The sequence below is a fragment of the Felis catus genome, chromosome D1 (genome assembly GCF_018350175.1).
Source record: "Felis catus isolate Fca126 chromosome D1, F.catus_Fca126_mat1.0, whole genome shotgun sequence".
NCBI lineage: Eukaryota > Metazoa > Chordata > Mammalia > Carnivora > Felidae > Felis > Felis catus.
In genome coordinates, this window is record NC_058377.1 from 53,758,966 (window position 1) to 53,773,117 (window position 14,152).

The window sequence follows — 14,152 nt, forward strand, 5'->3', positions numbered from 1 at the left end:
TGTAGGAAGCCCCATCTCTTGTGGTGTTCAGGAAAAGCCTGTATAACCATTTCTCTGGGTTTTGAGAGGGTTATTCAAGCATCAAGTTTGACCCTGTCACCTCTGGGAGTGCCCTGGCTTTAAGACTTTGGGTCAGCAGCCTCAGATGGCCGCCATCTTGTCACACCACATGGGTGGGTGTAAGTTTGTAGCCACAGGCCCCTGCCGCAGGTTCCTCGCAGTAATCCTGGGAGGGAGGCAGGGCAGGGGCTGTCATCTCTGCTTTATAGAATTAGCAGAGGAAGACTCAGAGAGGTAAGTCCTCTGCCTGCGGTCAGATGTCAACCAGTGGAGCCCCTTCCTGGCAACTGTGTGCAAGGAGGTGTAGGAGGCACGGCAATGTATCTAACCAGAGAGAAAAGCAGAACGTGCAAAACTGTGGCACCAGGTGGAACGCACCAAGTTCCGGCCATGGCACCATTATATTTCCGTTACTCAGAGCCACCCCTTGGTTTTCAGGTATGACAGCTTTGGCCGCCTGACAAATGTGACCTTCCCCACTGGCCAGGTGAGCAGTTTCCGAAGCGATACAGACAGCTCAGTGCATGTCCAGGTAGAGACCTCCAGCAAGGATGATGTCACCATAACCACCAACCTGTCTGCTTCCGGTGCCTTCTATACACTGCTGCAAGGTAAGCCGGGTGGGAGGCTTGGGGACTTTGAGGCAGGGGGGTGAAGAGACCCCTTTGGAAGAGGATGATACCAGAAACAAGCTGCTACTAGAGCCGGGCAGCTTTAGTAGCAGAGCATTACAACTGGTTTCTCTCTGTGTTGCATTCGAATGTGCAAAACACACCAGCCCGAGTCCTGTATATTCTCTCCCAGAAGCCTCAGAGTAACAGTCCCTTGTCTCATCCCATCATCATGAGAACAAAGGGTCGACAGTCCACTAGCTGCTAATCCAGATGCCCTCACTATTCCACCATTCTAATGGCTCCCAGGTTAAAGGCTTGCTCTCACACTGGTGTGGGTGAGGACAAAGGACAATAATGATTATGCCTAACCACGAAAGGGACCTAGGCATGGAGAAGTCCTCCCTGAAGCTCAGGTGAGAACAGTCCGTGCCTTCTCTAGGCTTCCACAGAGAAAAGACCCTTCTCATCTGCGTTCATCAAGTAATCCCTGGTAGGAGTTGATCTTTGAGCTTTAGGGAAATCACAGTGATGAAATCTGGCTGCAGATTGTCTGCCTTGGTTGTCCTCACGGGAGGTGGTGACCCAGAGTGGAGCTCACAACTTCATTGGATCTAGTAAGCATGAAAAAAAGAAGAAGCTATCACTAGGGAGAGCCTTAATTTTTTTCGCCACTCTCCTGATGGCTTTTTGTGCTCCCAAAAGCTTTGACACAAGTAGTAAAAAGAGGCTTGGGCTGGGAGTCACAGGCCCAGATTCTAGTCCTGACTCTGCCACCACATCATGCGGGCCCTTGATTTTCTCCTTGAGGAAAGGAAAGCAAGTTGCAGCCGTGTTGAATGGTGTGAGGCAGTGCAAGGGGCAGAAAAAAGCTCTGGAGTAGACAGACTGGGGGATCTCTGTGCCTACGGTTTCAGTTCCTACCTGTGTGAATTGGGTGGAGTCACCCTTCTCTGAGCCTCAGTCTCTGGGGCTGGGAAATGGGGCCGAATTACCGTAGCTGCCTCATAAGCGTTGCCCAGACAATCCCTTTACAGTGTACACAGAGTGCCCAACATGGGCCAGGCCCATAATACAACTCAGTAAGTCCTTGCTGGATTCATTAACTAATTATTTAATAACTGGCACTTGGATTTACCATAAGAAAATAACTGTATATTTCCACAACCGCTTCTACTCCCAAATGTAATACAGTGCCTTTAAAGAAGCTCAAAGAACAGTAGTGGTTCTCAGAAGAAAGAGAAGCAGTATCTTGCAGTTCCTTCCCCACCAGCACCTATAGCAGTGGGTTGGGACACACTCGCGGTGTTTATGCTCGGACTGAGTTATTGCCAGGAGAAGGTGCCGATGCCGAGCTAGCCAGGGCTCTGCCTGGCCAAGGACAGCAGGGCCACAGATTGTTCAGACATCTTGTCCCTCCCTGTGGTTAAGAACTGTCTTATCCCCTGCACACCTCTAAGCTGGCTTGCTGCATTTTTCTCAAAAGTTAAGGCAGTCTTTCTTGCCTTTAGGCAACTTTTTTTTTTCCCATTCAAAAGTGCCACATTTCCTCACTTTTAAAATGTACCATCAATTCAATAGCAACTTTTCAGCTTGGGGAGGAGGGGAGACACACGGCTCAAAATTCATGCAAGGACTTAAGACACATTCCGATTTCACAAACACTGAAGTGGGAAAAGGAAAAACTCATCGGGGAATCCAGGAAATGTGGTACCTGTTTTTCCTCTTTGGTGCCTCTGCCAAGCTCCTCTCCTTCCCTCGTACCAGGCTTGCATGCTCCGTTTTGCAACCACCTCAGTAGAGGCTTGGTAAAAAGTGTTTTCAGCTGCATCTTATGTCTGAACTATGGGAAGAAATAAGGAGGAACCGCTAATGAGGAGCGGGCTTGGGAAGTCACAGCTCACATTAAATGGGGCTCGTTTGAGATGGGCCTCTACAAACACCATTCCATCCAAAGTCACCACTAATGGACATATGTGCATTCAGCAAGAAGCAGCTTTAAGAGATAAATGACACGGGCCTTTTCACTGTTCAAAAGAAGGAAAATACAGATGGCCAGTGAATAATGCATAGCCAAGTTTAAGGCAGATCTTAGAATTCTGCATGTGTGAGGAAGAAAAGGGGAAGGATGGGAGGGGGAGGGAGGGAGAGAGGGCGGGGCTGATCTGATGCCATTCTAACAGGGAAGACTTAGCCACAGTTTCCTACAAAGCTACATCCGTTTTTTGTTTGTTTTTGTTTTTTCTTTTGTGTGTGTCTGTGGTTGTTTGTGGGTTTTTGTTGTTGTTGTTGTTGTTGTTGTTGTTTTTGTTTTTTTTTCTGCTTGACATACATAGCCTGGAATAGATCTAGTTCAATCCAGCAAATGTTTACTGAGCACGTACTCTAACGACAGTGATAGCTAACATCTTGGAACACCTATCAAGTATAAAGTAGATGGTTAGTGTTTTACATTCATGTACCTACTCCCTCCTCACAACAACCCTATGAGGTATTATTAACATATCCATTTTCCAAATGAAGACAGTTTAAGTCACTAAGAGGTTAAGTACCTTGTCCAAAGACACACGCCTTGTAGGGTATTTGGACCCAGACAAATAGAACCCATTCTCTTAAGCACTGATCTAAAGGCAATGGGGAGCTATTGAAGACCCATGATCAGTACTAGAAAAGTTCTCTACGACAGATGTGTGAAACGGGGCGGTAGAGGCTGAGGAGAGATGACAAGAGATCTGCATGGCAGTGACTAGTACAATGCTCGCACAGAAAACTAATAATAGCTCACTTTTACATAACACTCACTATATGCCAAGCACCATTCTCAGCTCTTCATATTCGTTATCCCGCCTAGTGCTATGAGGTAAGAGTACAGTTTTCATCCCCAAGGTACAGATGAAGAACCAGAGGCATGGGAGATTAAGGAATTTGCCCAGGTCTTGCAGCAAGAGAATGGTGGAGCTGGGACTCGAACCCTGGTAGCGTGGCTCTGAAGGCCATGCGTGCTCTTCATCTCTGTGCAGCAGAACAGAGTGTAGACCCTGTACCCCTCAGTTGCCAGACCAGTAGTGAGGCCCATCAAGAGGCTAAGAAGGGGGACGCATTTGTTGTGACCAAGGAACTGGGGAAGCTTCTGGGGAGAGGTGACAGTTCAGCATAGCCTTGAAGGGAGGACTTGGGCTAGAGTTTATTGAAGAGGGGCAGGTGTAGACAGAAGCAGCAGCTGAGGAAGGGCAAGAGGGGAAGGCTGCAGCACTAACTCAGGTGTTTCCAGTGTTAGAAAAGAATTGTGTGCATTTCACAGCTGAAATTCGCTCTTCTCCAGAAGTTTCTTTGAGCTAAAGATCCTAATTAAAATATTTAAATCAGGTCTAAGATTTCAAAATCAGACATATTTTTTAAATCATTGGTTCATCTATGCACATATGTATGTATATGAAAATGACTTATATATGTATATATATATGTGTGCACATATATATATATATATACACATATATATTTGGAATTTTGTCAGCAACTTAAGTACTGGAGTTATTTTCACCTTGATGTAAAGAATAGTTACTCTGGTGTGTACCAAGAACCTTAAAAATGTTCAACCCTTTGTTCTAGTAATCCTAACAACCCAAAACGAAGACATTGATTTATCCAAAAAATATAGTTTTACTAGAGATATAATTCACATACTCTAAAATTCACCCTTTTAAAGTGTACAATTCAGGGGGGTTTAGTATATTTACAAAGTTATGCAATCATTAATGCTGTCCAGTTCTGGAAAATGTTTACCACTCCCCCAAAAGAAAGCTTGTACCCATAAGTGCTCACTCCCCATTCCCCATTAGTGCCTTTCCCTCACTAATCTATACTTAATGTCTTATTCTGGACATTTCATATAAATGGAGTTATTGATACATTATGTGGTCTTTTGTGTCTGACTTCTTTCACTTAGCATAATGTTTACAATATGTTTATTTGCAGTGTCACTTTGTAATTATGAAAAGCTAGAAATAATCAGAATATCTACTTGAGGATTGGTTAGATAAATTATGGCATTTCCATATAGTGGAATACTGTACAGTCATTAGGAGAAACACTTAGGAGGGGAGCCAGGGTGGCTCAGTCAGTTGAGCGTCCAACTTTGGCTCAGGTCATGATCTCGTGGTTGGTAAGTTAAGCCCTGTGTTGGCCTCTGTGCTGACAGCTCGGAGCCTGGAGCCTGCTTCCGATTCTGTGTCTCCCTCTCTCTCTGCCTCTCTCTCTCTCTCTCTCTCTCTCTCTCTCACTCTCTCTCAAAAATAAACAAGCATTAAAAAATTTTTTTAAAGAGAGAAACACTTAGGAAAAATATTCAATGATGTAATACAATGATCAGTGGCACACTATAAGCAATTACTTTATAAATGTATTCAGAAATATTCTTTTTTTAATGTTTATTTCTGCGAGAGAGACAGAGCATGAGCGGGAAAAGGGCAGAGAGAGAGGGAGACCCAGAATCCAAAGCAGGTTCCAGGCTCTGAGCTGTCAGCACAGAGCTAGATGCGGGGCTCGAACTCATGACCTGAGCCTTAAGTCAGATGCTTAACTGACTGAGCCACCCAGGCGCCCCCAGAAATATTCTGAAGTCTAGGAGTATACAAAATATTTACAGTGGCTTTTTTTTTTTTTTTTTTTTTTTTTTTGGTATTGCCATCATGGACGATCTCCCTATATCGTCCTAGTTTTCTTCAATGATAATGTTTCCTTTCCATGGTCAGAAAAATAAACCCATTTAGAAGCCACACCCCTACCTCTGCTGTGCACACCCCTCCCATCCTCAACCCTTCTGAGCAGAAACGGTCCCTCTCCTCTCCCGTCCCTCAGACCAGGTCCGCAACAGCTACTACATCGGGGCAGACGGCTCCCTGCGGCTGCTGCTGGCCAACGGCATGGAGGTGGCACTGCAGACAGAGCCCCATCTGCTGGCCGGCACGGTCAACCCCACTGTGGGCAAGCGGAACGTCACGCTGCCCATCGACAACGGCCTCAACCTGGTGGAGTGGCGGCAGCGCAAGGAGCAGGCGCGGGGCCAGGTCACCGTGTTCGGGCGCCGGCTGCGGGTGAGCAAGGCCTGCTCCAGGCGGGGCTCCGCCCCTGGGGGTGGCTGGGGCCCTGCCCCTGGGGGTGGCTGGGGCCCTAGGGGGAGAGAATGAGGACCGATCCGGAGAACTGAGTTCTGTTCTTGAAACTGGCCCTGGGGGAGAAAGTGTTCCTGGGCCCCTTGCCAAAGGAGGAAGGTAAAGTAGGCAAACCTCACTTAATAAGAAATCTCGAATCTCTCTTCCGTTGTGGCAAGATCGCCGGCTTTGGTGTTAGGCCTGAGTTGGATTTCCAGCTTCTGTGATACCCGGACTGAATTTCAGCCCGTCCGTGATGCCATTTCATTCATCCGGAGCCTCAGTCTCATTCTCCAAAAAAAATGGGAAGGATGAATCAATTTTACAAGTTGCGAGAAGAGTTGGAAATAATATACAGAATGCCTCATACCGAGCCTTGCACACAGGAAGTGGTCAATAACCTACTCCTGTTGTTCCTGCTATTCTTACTACTATGTTCTTATTAATATCTAGCAGAATCCAGTTTGGCTATTTGGAACCTAAGCCACATCCTCCACTCCTTCCAGGCAGTTGTCCCCTTACTAAGTGAGCAAAACGACCCCCAACCCCAGCTGTCCCTGCTGCCAGTGGGTTGGCATCTGTGGTCTGGCATTTCAGAGTGCTCTTCGGAATGTGGATGCCCTGAGCCAGCCCTTTCACTGCCTCACCCCCCATGTTTCTGCAGAGTGTTATTACCGCCCTCGCCCCCCAGGCCCGAGTGCCCCACTTCGTTTCCCTCTAGCTTCAGAAAGGAAGGTGACAGGGAGCGTGAAAGTGAAGAAACCAGCCCGGTTCTGGGCACAGCTCCTTGCAGACCCCAGCTGCTCTGTAGGCACTGGCTGGGCTGAGGGGAACCACAGAACTGAGCGAGATTGTTGCTGACTCCTAAAAACCACAGAAGCATCCTCATGCCACACGGCTGGCGCTGTCTCAACACAGCCAATATCACACAACTAGAATCCACAAAACCAGCCTTCCTGTGTCTCCTCAACAGCCTAGAACTCTAGCAAAAACCGAAGTGGGAAAGAGCCTTCCACTGGTTCCCTGAGGAAGGCCGTAAGTGTCTTTGTTCTCTGTGGCCCGCCACCATCTGCAGCCTTCCCGAGCCCCCCGTCTGAATTCTCCAGGAGCCCCCTCATGCACATCTAAGGCAGTGTGCTAAATGGAAAATTTGACCTTGGTTTGATTCCTGCCTGGGCCTGGCGTGTAGCCCTGAGCAACTCCTCTAGTCTCAGACTCCTCTGTGGAAACAAGATAATATATTCCAAGTACCTAGACCAATGCTGGTAGAACCCAGGTGCTCAATAAATGGCAGCGATTAGTGCTATTAGGATTTCCTCTCTGCGGTGTGAACTGGACCAAAAGTTTCCCAGGCTTTAATTGGTCCCTCTCCCAGCCTGAGATTAATGGTGCTCCAGGCCGGTGGCCGCATCTCCGCGTCCTCCCAAAATAAATGGCCACCCACAGTGACGGCATGTGGAATTAGAATGTTATCCGGGTGCGCCTCCCCATAATGGAGCTCATTTTTTATACAACTGGGAACTTTTTTAATAAAGAAAGATGTAAAATAATCTCATTGCTGCCACTGCCAAGCACAGGAAGCATTAGGCGGTTCCCCAGTGAGCTGCTTAATTCAATTTTATTAATTTTGCCACAGAGGTGTAGCTCGCCTTCCCTAGGGGCCCTCCAGGGGTGGCGGGGGGGGGGCAGCTGGCTGGGTGGCAGCTCCTTGGGAGGAGTCACAGGGGACCCTGCAAAAGATGCCTTAAAATGGCCCCCATCATTGTTGGTGGTGCAGACCCTGAATCTTCCTTTGCCCTCCCGGCAAAGAACACAGCTCCAGTCTCCGGTGCCTCCGATTTTTCACGGGAATTGTCTGCCACACTGTTTTTGCTCTGCAATTGTATTTGATTACCCCTGGGAAGGCAACCTTATTATAAGCAGGCCATTCACAGCTAAAGTTGTCCCAGCATCATCATTATAAATCCTTATTTTCAAGGTTTGAGCATTTGTTTGGAGGAAAGGGGGAGACACACACGTCTCTACGTTCTCTGAGAATGCGATCCTTTGCTGCCATTTAATGGAAATAATTACATTCATTAATTCAGTACCTTCTATATGCCCCGAACTCTGTTTGGTAATCTACTCAGGCTTCTTCAGTCCTCACAATAGCCCTGTTGTTTCACAGAGGAAGAAATTGAGACTCGGACAGGGAATGGCACTTGCCCAAGGTCACACAGATAAATTGGCCACAGAATCGAGGCTGGAATCCTGACCTTAATTCCTAGACCTGAGCCTTTTTTACCACCCAGGGTCCTAGAGGGCCTTTCATTACCTCAGTCCACATGTGCGGTTTTGTATCATATGACCTACATTATCTACTTTCCTCTTGTGTTTCCCTTACTACATGTCAAACTTAACCAGTGACCAATGGAAGATTCAGAAAGTGTGCCCAAATGTCCTATAAGGCCATGTGCCAATTAGAGGGGACACAGCATTTTAGCTTTGGAGTACCTGGCAATGTTTTAGGGGCAACCGATGCCTAAAGGGTGGATCCAAATACAGAAGTAGGCCTCAAAGTATATTTCTTTATTAAACTATGAAAAACCCTGACTTACCTCTACCCTTGTGGGAGCCCTATATTCCTGACTCTGGAAGGAAATTGAATTGTGTGCTGACCTAGCAGTCCAGCTGACCTAGCAAGGGGATCTGGACCCACTTGGCCTCTCCCTTTTTAGGAGAGAGTCAAGAAGGAGCTGCCTTTTTGTCCCCATTAGAAGTATGACATTAGGATATCACACAGATCATCTTCAGGACCAGCTAGTATTTGCTCAATACCTGCACTGCCTTTGTTCTCACAACAGCCCTATTTAATTGGCCTTCCCATTTTACAGATGATGAAGCTTCATAGAACTGGCAGGTGATAGAGCCAGGACCCAAACCCCATCTGTTGGCACCCATGACCTGTGCTGCCTCCTCTAATCAGGACCTTCTCACATCAAAGTCTTCAATGTCCAGATTAACTCTGTCTTTCCTCCTACTCCAGGTTCACAACCGGAACCTCCTGTCCCTGGACTTTGACCGCGTGACCCGCACAGAGAAGATCTATGATGACCACCGCAAGTTCACCCTCCGGATCCTGTACGACCAGGCAGGGCGGCCCAGCCTCTGGTCACCCAGCAGCAGGCTGAATGGTGTCAATGTGACATACTCCCCAGGGGGCCATATCGCTGGCATCCAGAGAGGCATCATGTCTGAGAGGATGGAATACGACCAGGCGGGTCGCATCACATCCAGGATCTTTGCTGATGGGAAGACGTGGACCTACACATACTTAGAGAAGGCAGGTGTCCATCCCCCACCACCCCCACCACCACTGACTGGCCTTGCCATTTAGAAGACCATTGTGTCATGGCTCAACCCATGGCCAGGCCCAGCTTGCTGCCCTCAGCGGGATAGATTGGACCCATGTGGTCTCCAAAAGAAAACAGAAAAATCTGCAATAGAGGGCTGGGGAGCCCGAGAGGCATCTGGGTGGATCGTGGTGATGGTGTGGCAGGTGGGGGTCCTGGGGCAGGAGAACGTTAAAGGCCCACACGAGAGACTGGAACTGGGGGCAGGCCCAACACTAACTGGTCCTACAGAGCAGGACTGAGGGCCGAGGCCCAGGCAGGGGTCTGCTCCCAGGTCTGGGGCACACAGTGTGATCTGGTCACAGAGAATAGGGCAGAGGCCTAGGGATCAGTACTTAGGCAGGAGGTGATTAATCCTGAGCTTCCAGTGGTGGGCATGGCCTTCGTAAATCCGTTCTGCTTCAGGTTAGGATTTATTTCATCCCAGGGGCTAAGAATCAGAAAAGCCCTGAAAGCAAAAGTTGGTCCCAAATCGGAGAAAATGTAGCTTTGCTGCCTAGCTTCCTTTAGGTGTGTTATCTGCTGACTTATTCCTGTAAAAGAGCCTGCACTTCATGCCCTGGTTCTTGTACCCACATCTTTACTTTGTTTCCTGCTCGCGGTCACCTGTCCAGGGTCTGGGCTGTGCTTGCTTTGTGCTCAGTCTTCCCCACCGTGTGCTGGGTGAGCATCTCTAAGCAATGTTCTGTGGTGGTGCTAAGAGAGACGTTGGAGGTCATCCGACATAGTGAAAAACCCAACCCAGAGGGGGAAAGAACCTTCCTGGGGCCATGCAACAAGCCATTGTTAGGAATCAGGTTTCCCTGTTGCCATCACAGTCCACCCCAGCCCAGGGTGGGCATATGACCTGTTCCTGCATAAAGCCTTAAATGCCCTTCTCAGATGCATTCTTTATCCTGTGGGCCACAGGGAGCCAACATAAGTTGTGTAGCAGGCAGTAGATACTGTCAGGCTGTGTTTTAGGAAAATCATTCTTGCTTGAGTAGGAACATTGATTTGAGAAGGAATCTGAAGGAAGGAAGCCAGGAGAGAGGCTGTTGCAAATCCTTCTAGCCAGTGCTCCCAACCTTTCTCACACACCATCACCCACAAAATCATCATTTTTGTACCACACAAAGGGACAAGCAGACAAGGCTGCTCACCATGGGAAGACAGATGGCCTGAGTGCCAGGGCCAAGGGCTGAGAGAAATCCTTATCTTACCCATTTGCACCCCACTGCAGTACCCTATGGCACATTGTTTAGAAGGCCGTGGTTTGGGCCTCACTTAGGACAACCACCAGTTCCCTTGGCTTTTCATTCATCTCCTTTAAGTCTTAAGTGCACAGACTTCCCCTGCGTGCACTCCCCTACTCTTACTTCTGTGTTCCTTTCCCTCCAGTCCATGGTACTGCTCCTCCACAGCCAGCGGCAATACATCTTTGAGTTCGACAAGAATGACCGCCTCTCTTCTGTGACCATGCCCAACGTGGCCCGGCAGACGCTAGAGACCATTCGCTCAGTGGGCTACTACAGGAACATCTACCAGCCCCCTGAAGGCAATGCCTCGGTCATCCAGGACTTCACTGAGGACGGGCACCTCCTCCACACCTTCTACCTGGGCACCGGCCGCAGGGTCATATACAAGTATGGCAAACTGTCAAAGCTAGCCGAGATGCTGTATGACACCACCAAGGTGAGCTTCACCTATGACGAGACAGCAGGCATGCTGAAGACCATCAACCTACAGAATGAGGGGTTCACCTGCACCATCCGCTACCGTCAAATTGGGCCTCTGATCGACCGCCAGATCTTCCGCTTCACCGAGGAAGGCATGGTCAATGCTCGTTTTGACTATAACTATGACAACAGTTTCCGGGTGACCAGCATGCAGGCTGTGATCAATGAGACCCCGCTGCCCATCGATCTCTATCGCTATGATGATGTGTCAGGGAAGACAGAGCAGTTTGGGAAGTTTGGTGTCATCTACTATGACATTAACCAGATCATCACTACAGCGGTCATGACCCACACCAAACACTTTGACGCATACGGCCGGATGAAGGAAGTGCAATATGAGATTTTCCGCTCACTCATGTACTGGATGACCGTCCAGTATGATAACATGGGGCGAGTAGTGAAGAAGGAGCTGAAGGTGGGACCCTATGCCAATACCACTCGCTACTCCTATGAGTACGACGCTGATGGCCAGCTACAGACGGTCTCCATCAATGACAAGCCGCTCTGGCGCTACAGCTATGACCTCAATGGGAACCTGCACTTACTGAGCCCTGGGAACAGTGCACGGCTCACCCCGCTAAGGTATGACCTCCGTGACCGCATCACCAGGCTGGGTGATGTGCAGTACAAGATGGACGAGGATGGCTTCCTGAGGCAGCGGGGCGGGGACGTCTTTGAGTACAACTCAGCTGGCCTGCTCATCAAGGCCTACAACCGGGCCGGTGGCTGGAGCGTCAGGTACCGTTACGATGGCCTGGGGCGGCGGGTGTCCAGCAAGAGTAGCCACAGCCACCACCTGCAGTTCTTCTATGCAGACCTGACCAACCCCACCAAGGTCACCCACCTTTACAACCACTCCAGCTCCGAGATCACCTCCCTCTACTATGATCTGCAAGGGCACCTCTTTGCCATGGAGCTGAGCAGCGGTGATGAGTTTTACATAGCTTGTGACAACATCGGGACCCCTCTTGCTGTCTTCAGTGGAACAGGTTTGATGATCAAGCAGATTCTATACACTGCCTATGGAGAGATCTACATGGACACCAACCCCAACTTTCAGATCATCATCGGCTACCATGGTGGCCTCTACGATCCACTCACCAAGCTCATCCACATGGGCCGGCGGGATTATGATGTGCTGGCTGGTCGTTGGACTAGCCCAGACCACGAGTTGTGGAAACACCTTACTAGCAGCAACATCATGCCTTTCAATCTCTACATGTTTAAAAACAACAACCCCATCAGCAACTCTCAGGACATCAAGTGCTTCATGACAGGTGAGGATGAGGGCTCATTCGGAGGACAGGACTGTTGTTCTGGTCCTCTGACAGGACGGTCTTCCTTGAGAAAGCTGGTCGTTGGGTCACAGGAAACACTGGCTTTCCTTAGAACAGCATTTTTCAAAGTAGATTTTAAGAAACACTACTTGAGAGAAATGCCCTGGAAAAACTGGTACTGGCCTCAAATTGATTTGACAGGGCAACTACCATTCTTAAATTTTCATAATACATTGCAGCTTATGAAAGTCTCTGAGAAGTCCTCTGGTAAAGAGAACTGTTTAACACAGTTACCCACTATTTCTCAAACATCTGACCACGAAACCCCTTTACCCACAGTTTCTCAAGCATTTGAGCATGAAACCCCTTTTTTTCACCATGAAATCCTAGTGCTTCACTGGATGCATCCCTGAAAATGCACTTTGGAAGTTTCTGACCCAGAGATCAGGCTGACTATGAGTCCCCAATAAGGTGGGTGAAGGTATAGCTAAAGAAAAAAAAAATCAATTTTCTCATTCGGGATAATGTAATGGAAAGTTCAGAATTTGGACACAGACAGAACTGCTGAAGGATGCACCATTTCTAAATTATGGACAGTCACAGAAATTACTTAACTTCCCTTAATTCCAGTTTGCTGACCTGTAAATTAAAGTGAGGGGGCACCTGGGTGGTTCAGTCAGTTAGGCATCCAACTCTTGATCTCAGTTCGGGTCTTGATCTCACGATTCTAAGTTCAAGCCCCACACTGGGTTCCACTCTGGGCATGAAGCCTACGTAAATAAGTAAGTAAGTAAGTAAATAAGTAAATAAATAAATAAATAAATAAATAAATAAATAAATAAATGTTAGAATGTCTACTGACACTGATAAGTATGCATGTTGTAAATCCTAGAGCATCCACTAGAAAAGAAAACAGAGGCATAGCTAATTAGTCAATAGTGGAAATAAAATGTAGACTAAAAAAAAATATTCAACCCAAAGAGGGTAGGAAGAGGGGAGAAAGGGAGAGGATGGACAAGTAGGAAAAAAAAAAAAAAAAACCCTGTTAGGATGGTTGCAAGGGTGAAATGAGATACATTTTATAACCTGCCTAGCACAGTGCCTGGCTCATGTAAGGTTCCCTTACCTCGACCCTGACTTAAAAAGTGAGCTTTGTTTTCCACTGCTGTGAAACCAACTGGAATATAAATGTTCACACGTGCCAGAAATGTCTTCAGCAGCCACAGTCCACCCAGCAAAGCAGCCACTCCCAGACCTCAGCCACAGAAGACCTCAAGGGTCAGAGCAGCTATGAGGATTCAGGTCTGGATAAAACCAGCGCTTTTTATAAAAGAGAGTTTGCAGTGGGCAAAAATTGGGCACGCCCCAACTCGCAAACCTGGTCGTTTCCTTCTCTTTCTCCTGTGACACAACCCTGCACCCCCTATTTTAAGGCAGTTTCATTTTCATTCAACAAGTGCCTCCTGGGTGCAGCCACTGTTTTCGGCCTGAGGGGACACAAAGATGATCCCTGCCCTCCAGGAATTTACACTGCAAGGGAGACACAGACACAGGATGAAGGTTTGCACTGATGGCCGTTGATACACAGGACGCACAGCCGGCTGTGCCCAGGGAGCAGTTCATCCTTGAGGCCCACTTCTGAGTGGACATTCCTCAGGTAATGGGGAGAAAGGCAACCCAAGCAGAGGGGACTGCATTTACAGAAGTGCAGAGAGGGCAACAGGTACAGCTCACGTGAGTGCCCCGTAGGGATGTGGCTTCCTAGCTCCCAAACCTGGTGGCCTGGTCTGGACCCTGCTGCTGCTGACACTGACTGGAGGATTCTTTCCGGGAAGAATTCCAGGTGGTCATGTTGAGAGCAGGCATCCCATGCGTGAGAAAGAAGAGTGGGCGCGGTGGTGGGTGGGTGCGATGAAAGCGGACTTGGGGCCTGTGGTGAACAGG

At 48.4% G+C, this 14,152-nt stretch overlaps 1 protein-coding gene and 1 long non-coding RNA gene across 12 annotated transcripts in view; one reads left to right on the top strand and one right to left on the bottom strand.

The window, feature by feature from the left end:
- Nucleotides 1–8,847, bottom strand: part of LOC123380229 — a 28,335-nt gene extending 19,488 nt beyond the window's left edge. For all 3 annotated transcript variants that reach the window (XR_006585775.1, XR_006585774.1, XR_006585773.1), the window contains exon 1: nucleotides 5,962–8,847. This is a non-coding gene — a long non-coding RNA (uncharacterized LOC123380229). The remainder of the gene's footprint in view (nucleotides 1–5,961) is intronic.
- TENM4 (teneurin transmembrane protein 4) overlaps nucleotides 1–14,152 on the top strand; it is a 744,941-nt gene that overhangs the window by 719,062 nt on the left and 11,727 nt on the right. For all 9 annotated transcript variants that reach the window (XM_023238928.2, XM_045038070.1, XM_045038066.1 and 6 more), the window contains 4 exons: nucleotides 499–671; nucleotides 5,529–5,764; nucleotides 8,847–9,143; nucleotides 10,594–12,208. In XM_023238928.2, coding sequence (XP_023094696.2) covers nucleotides 499–671; nucleotides 5,529–5,764; nucleotides 8,847–9,143; nucleotides 10,594–12,208 — 2,321 coding nt within the window. The remainder of the gene's footprint in view (nucleotides 1–498; nucleotides 672–5,528; nucleotides 5,765–8,846; nucleotides 9,144–10,593; nucleotides 12,209–14,152) is intronic.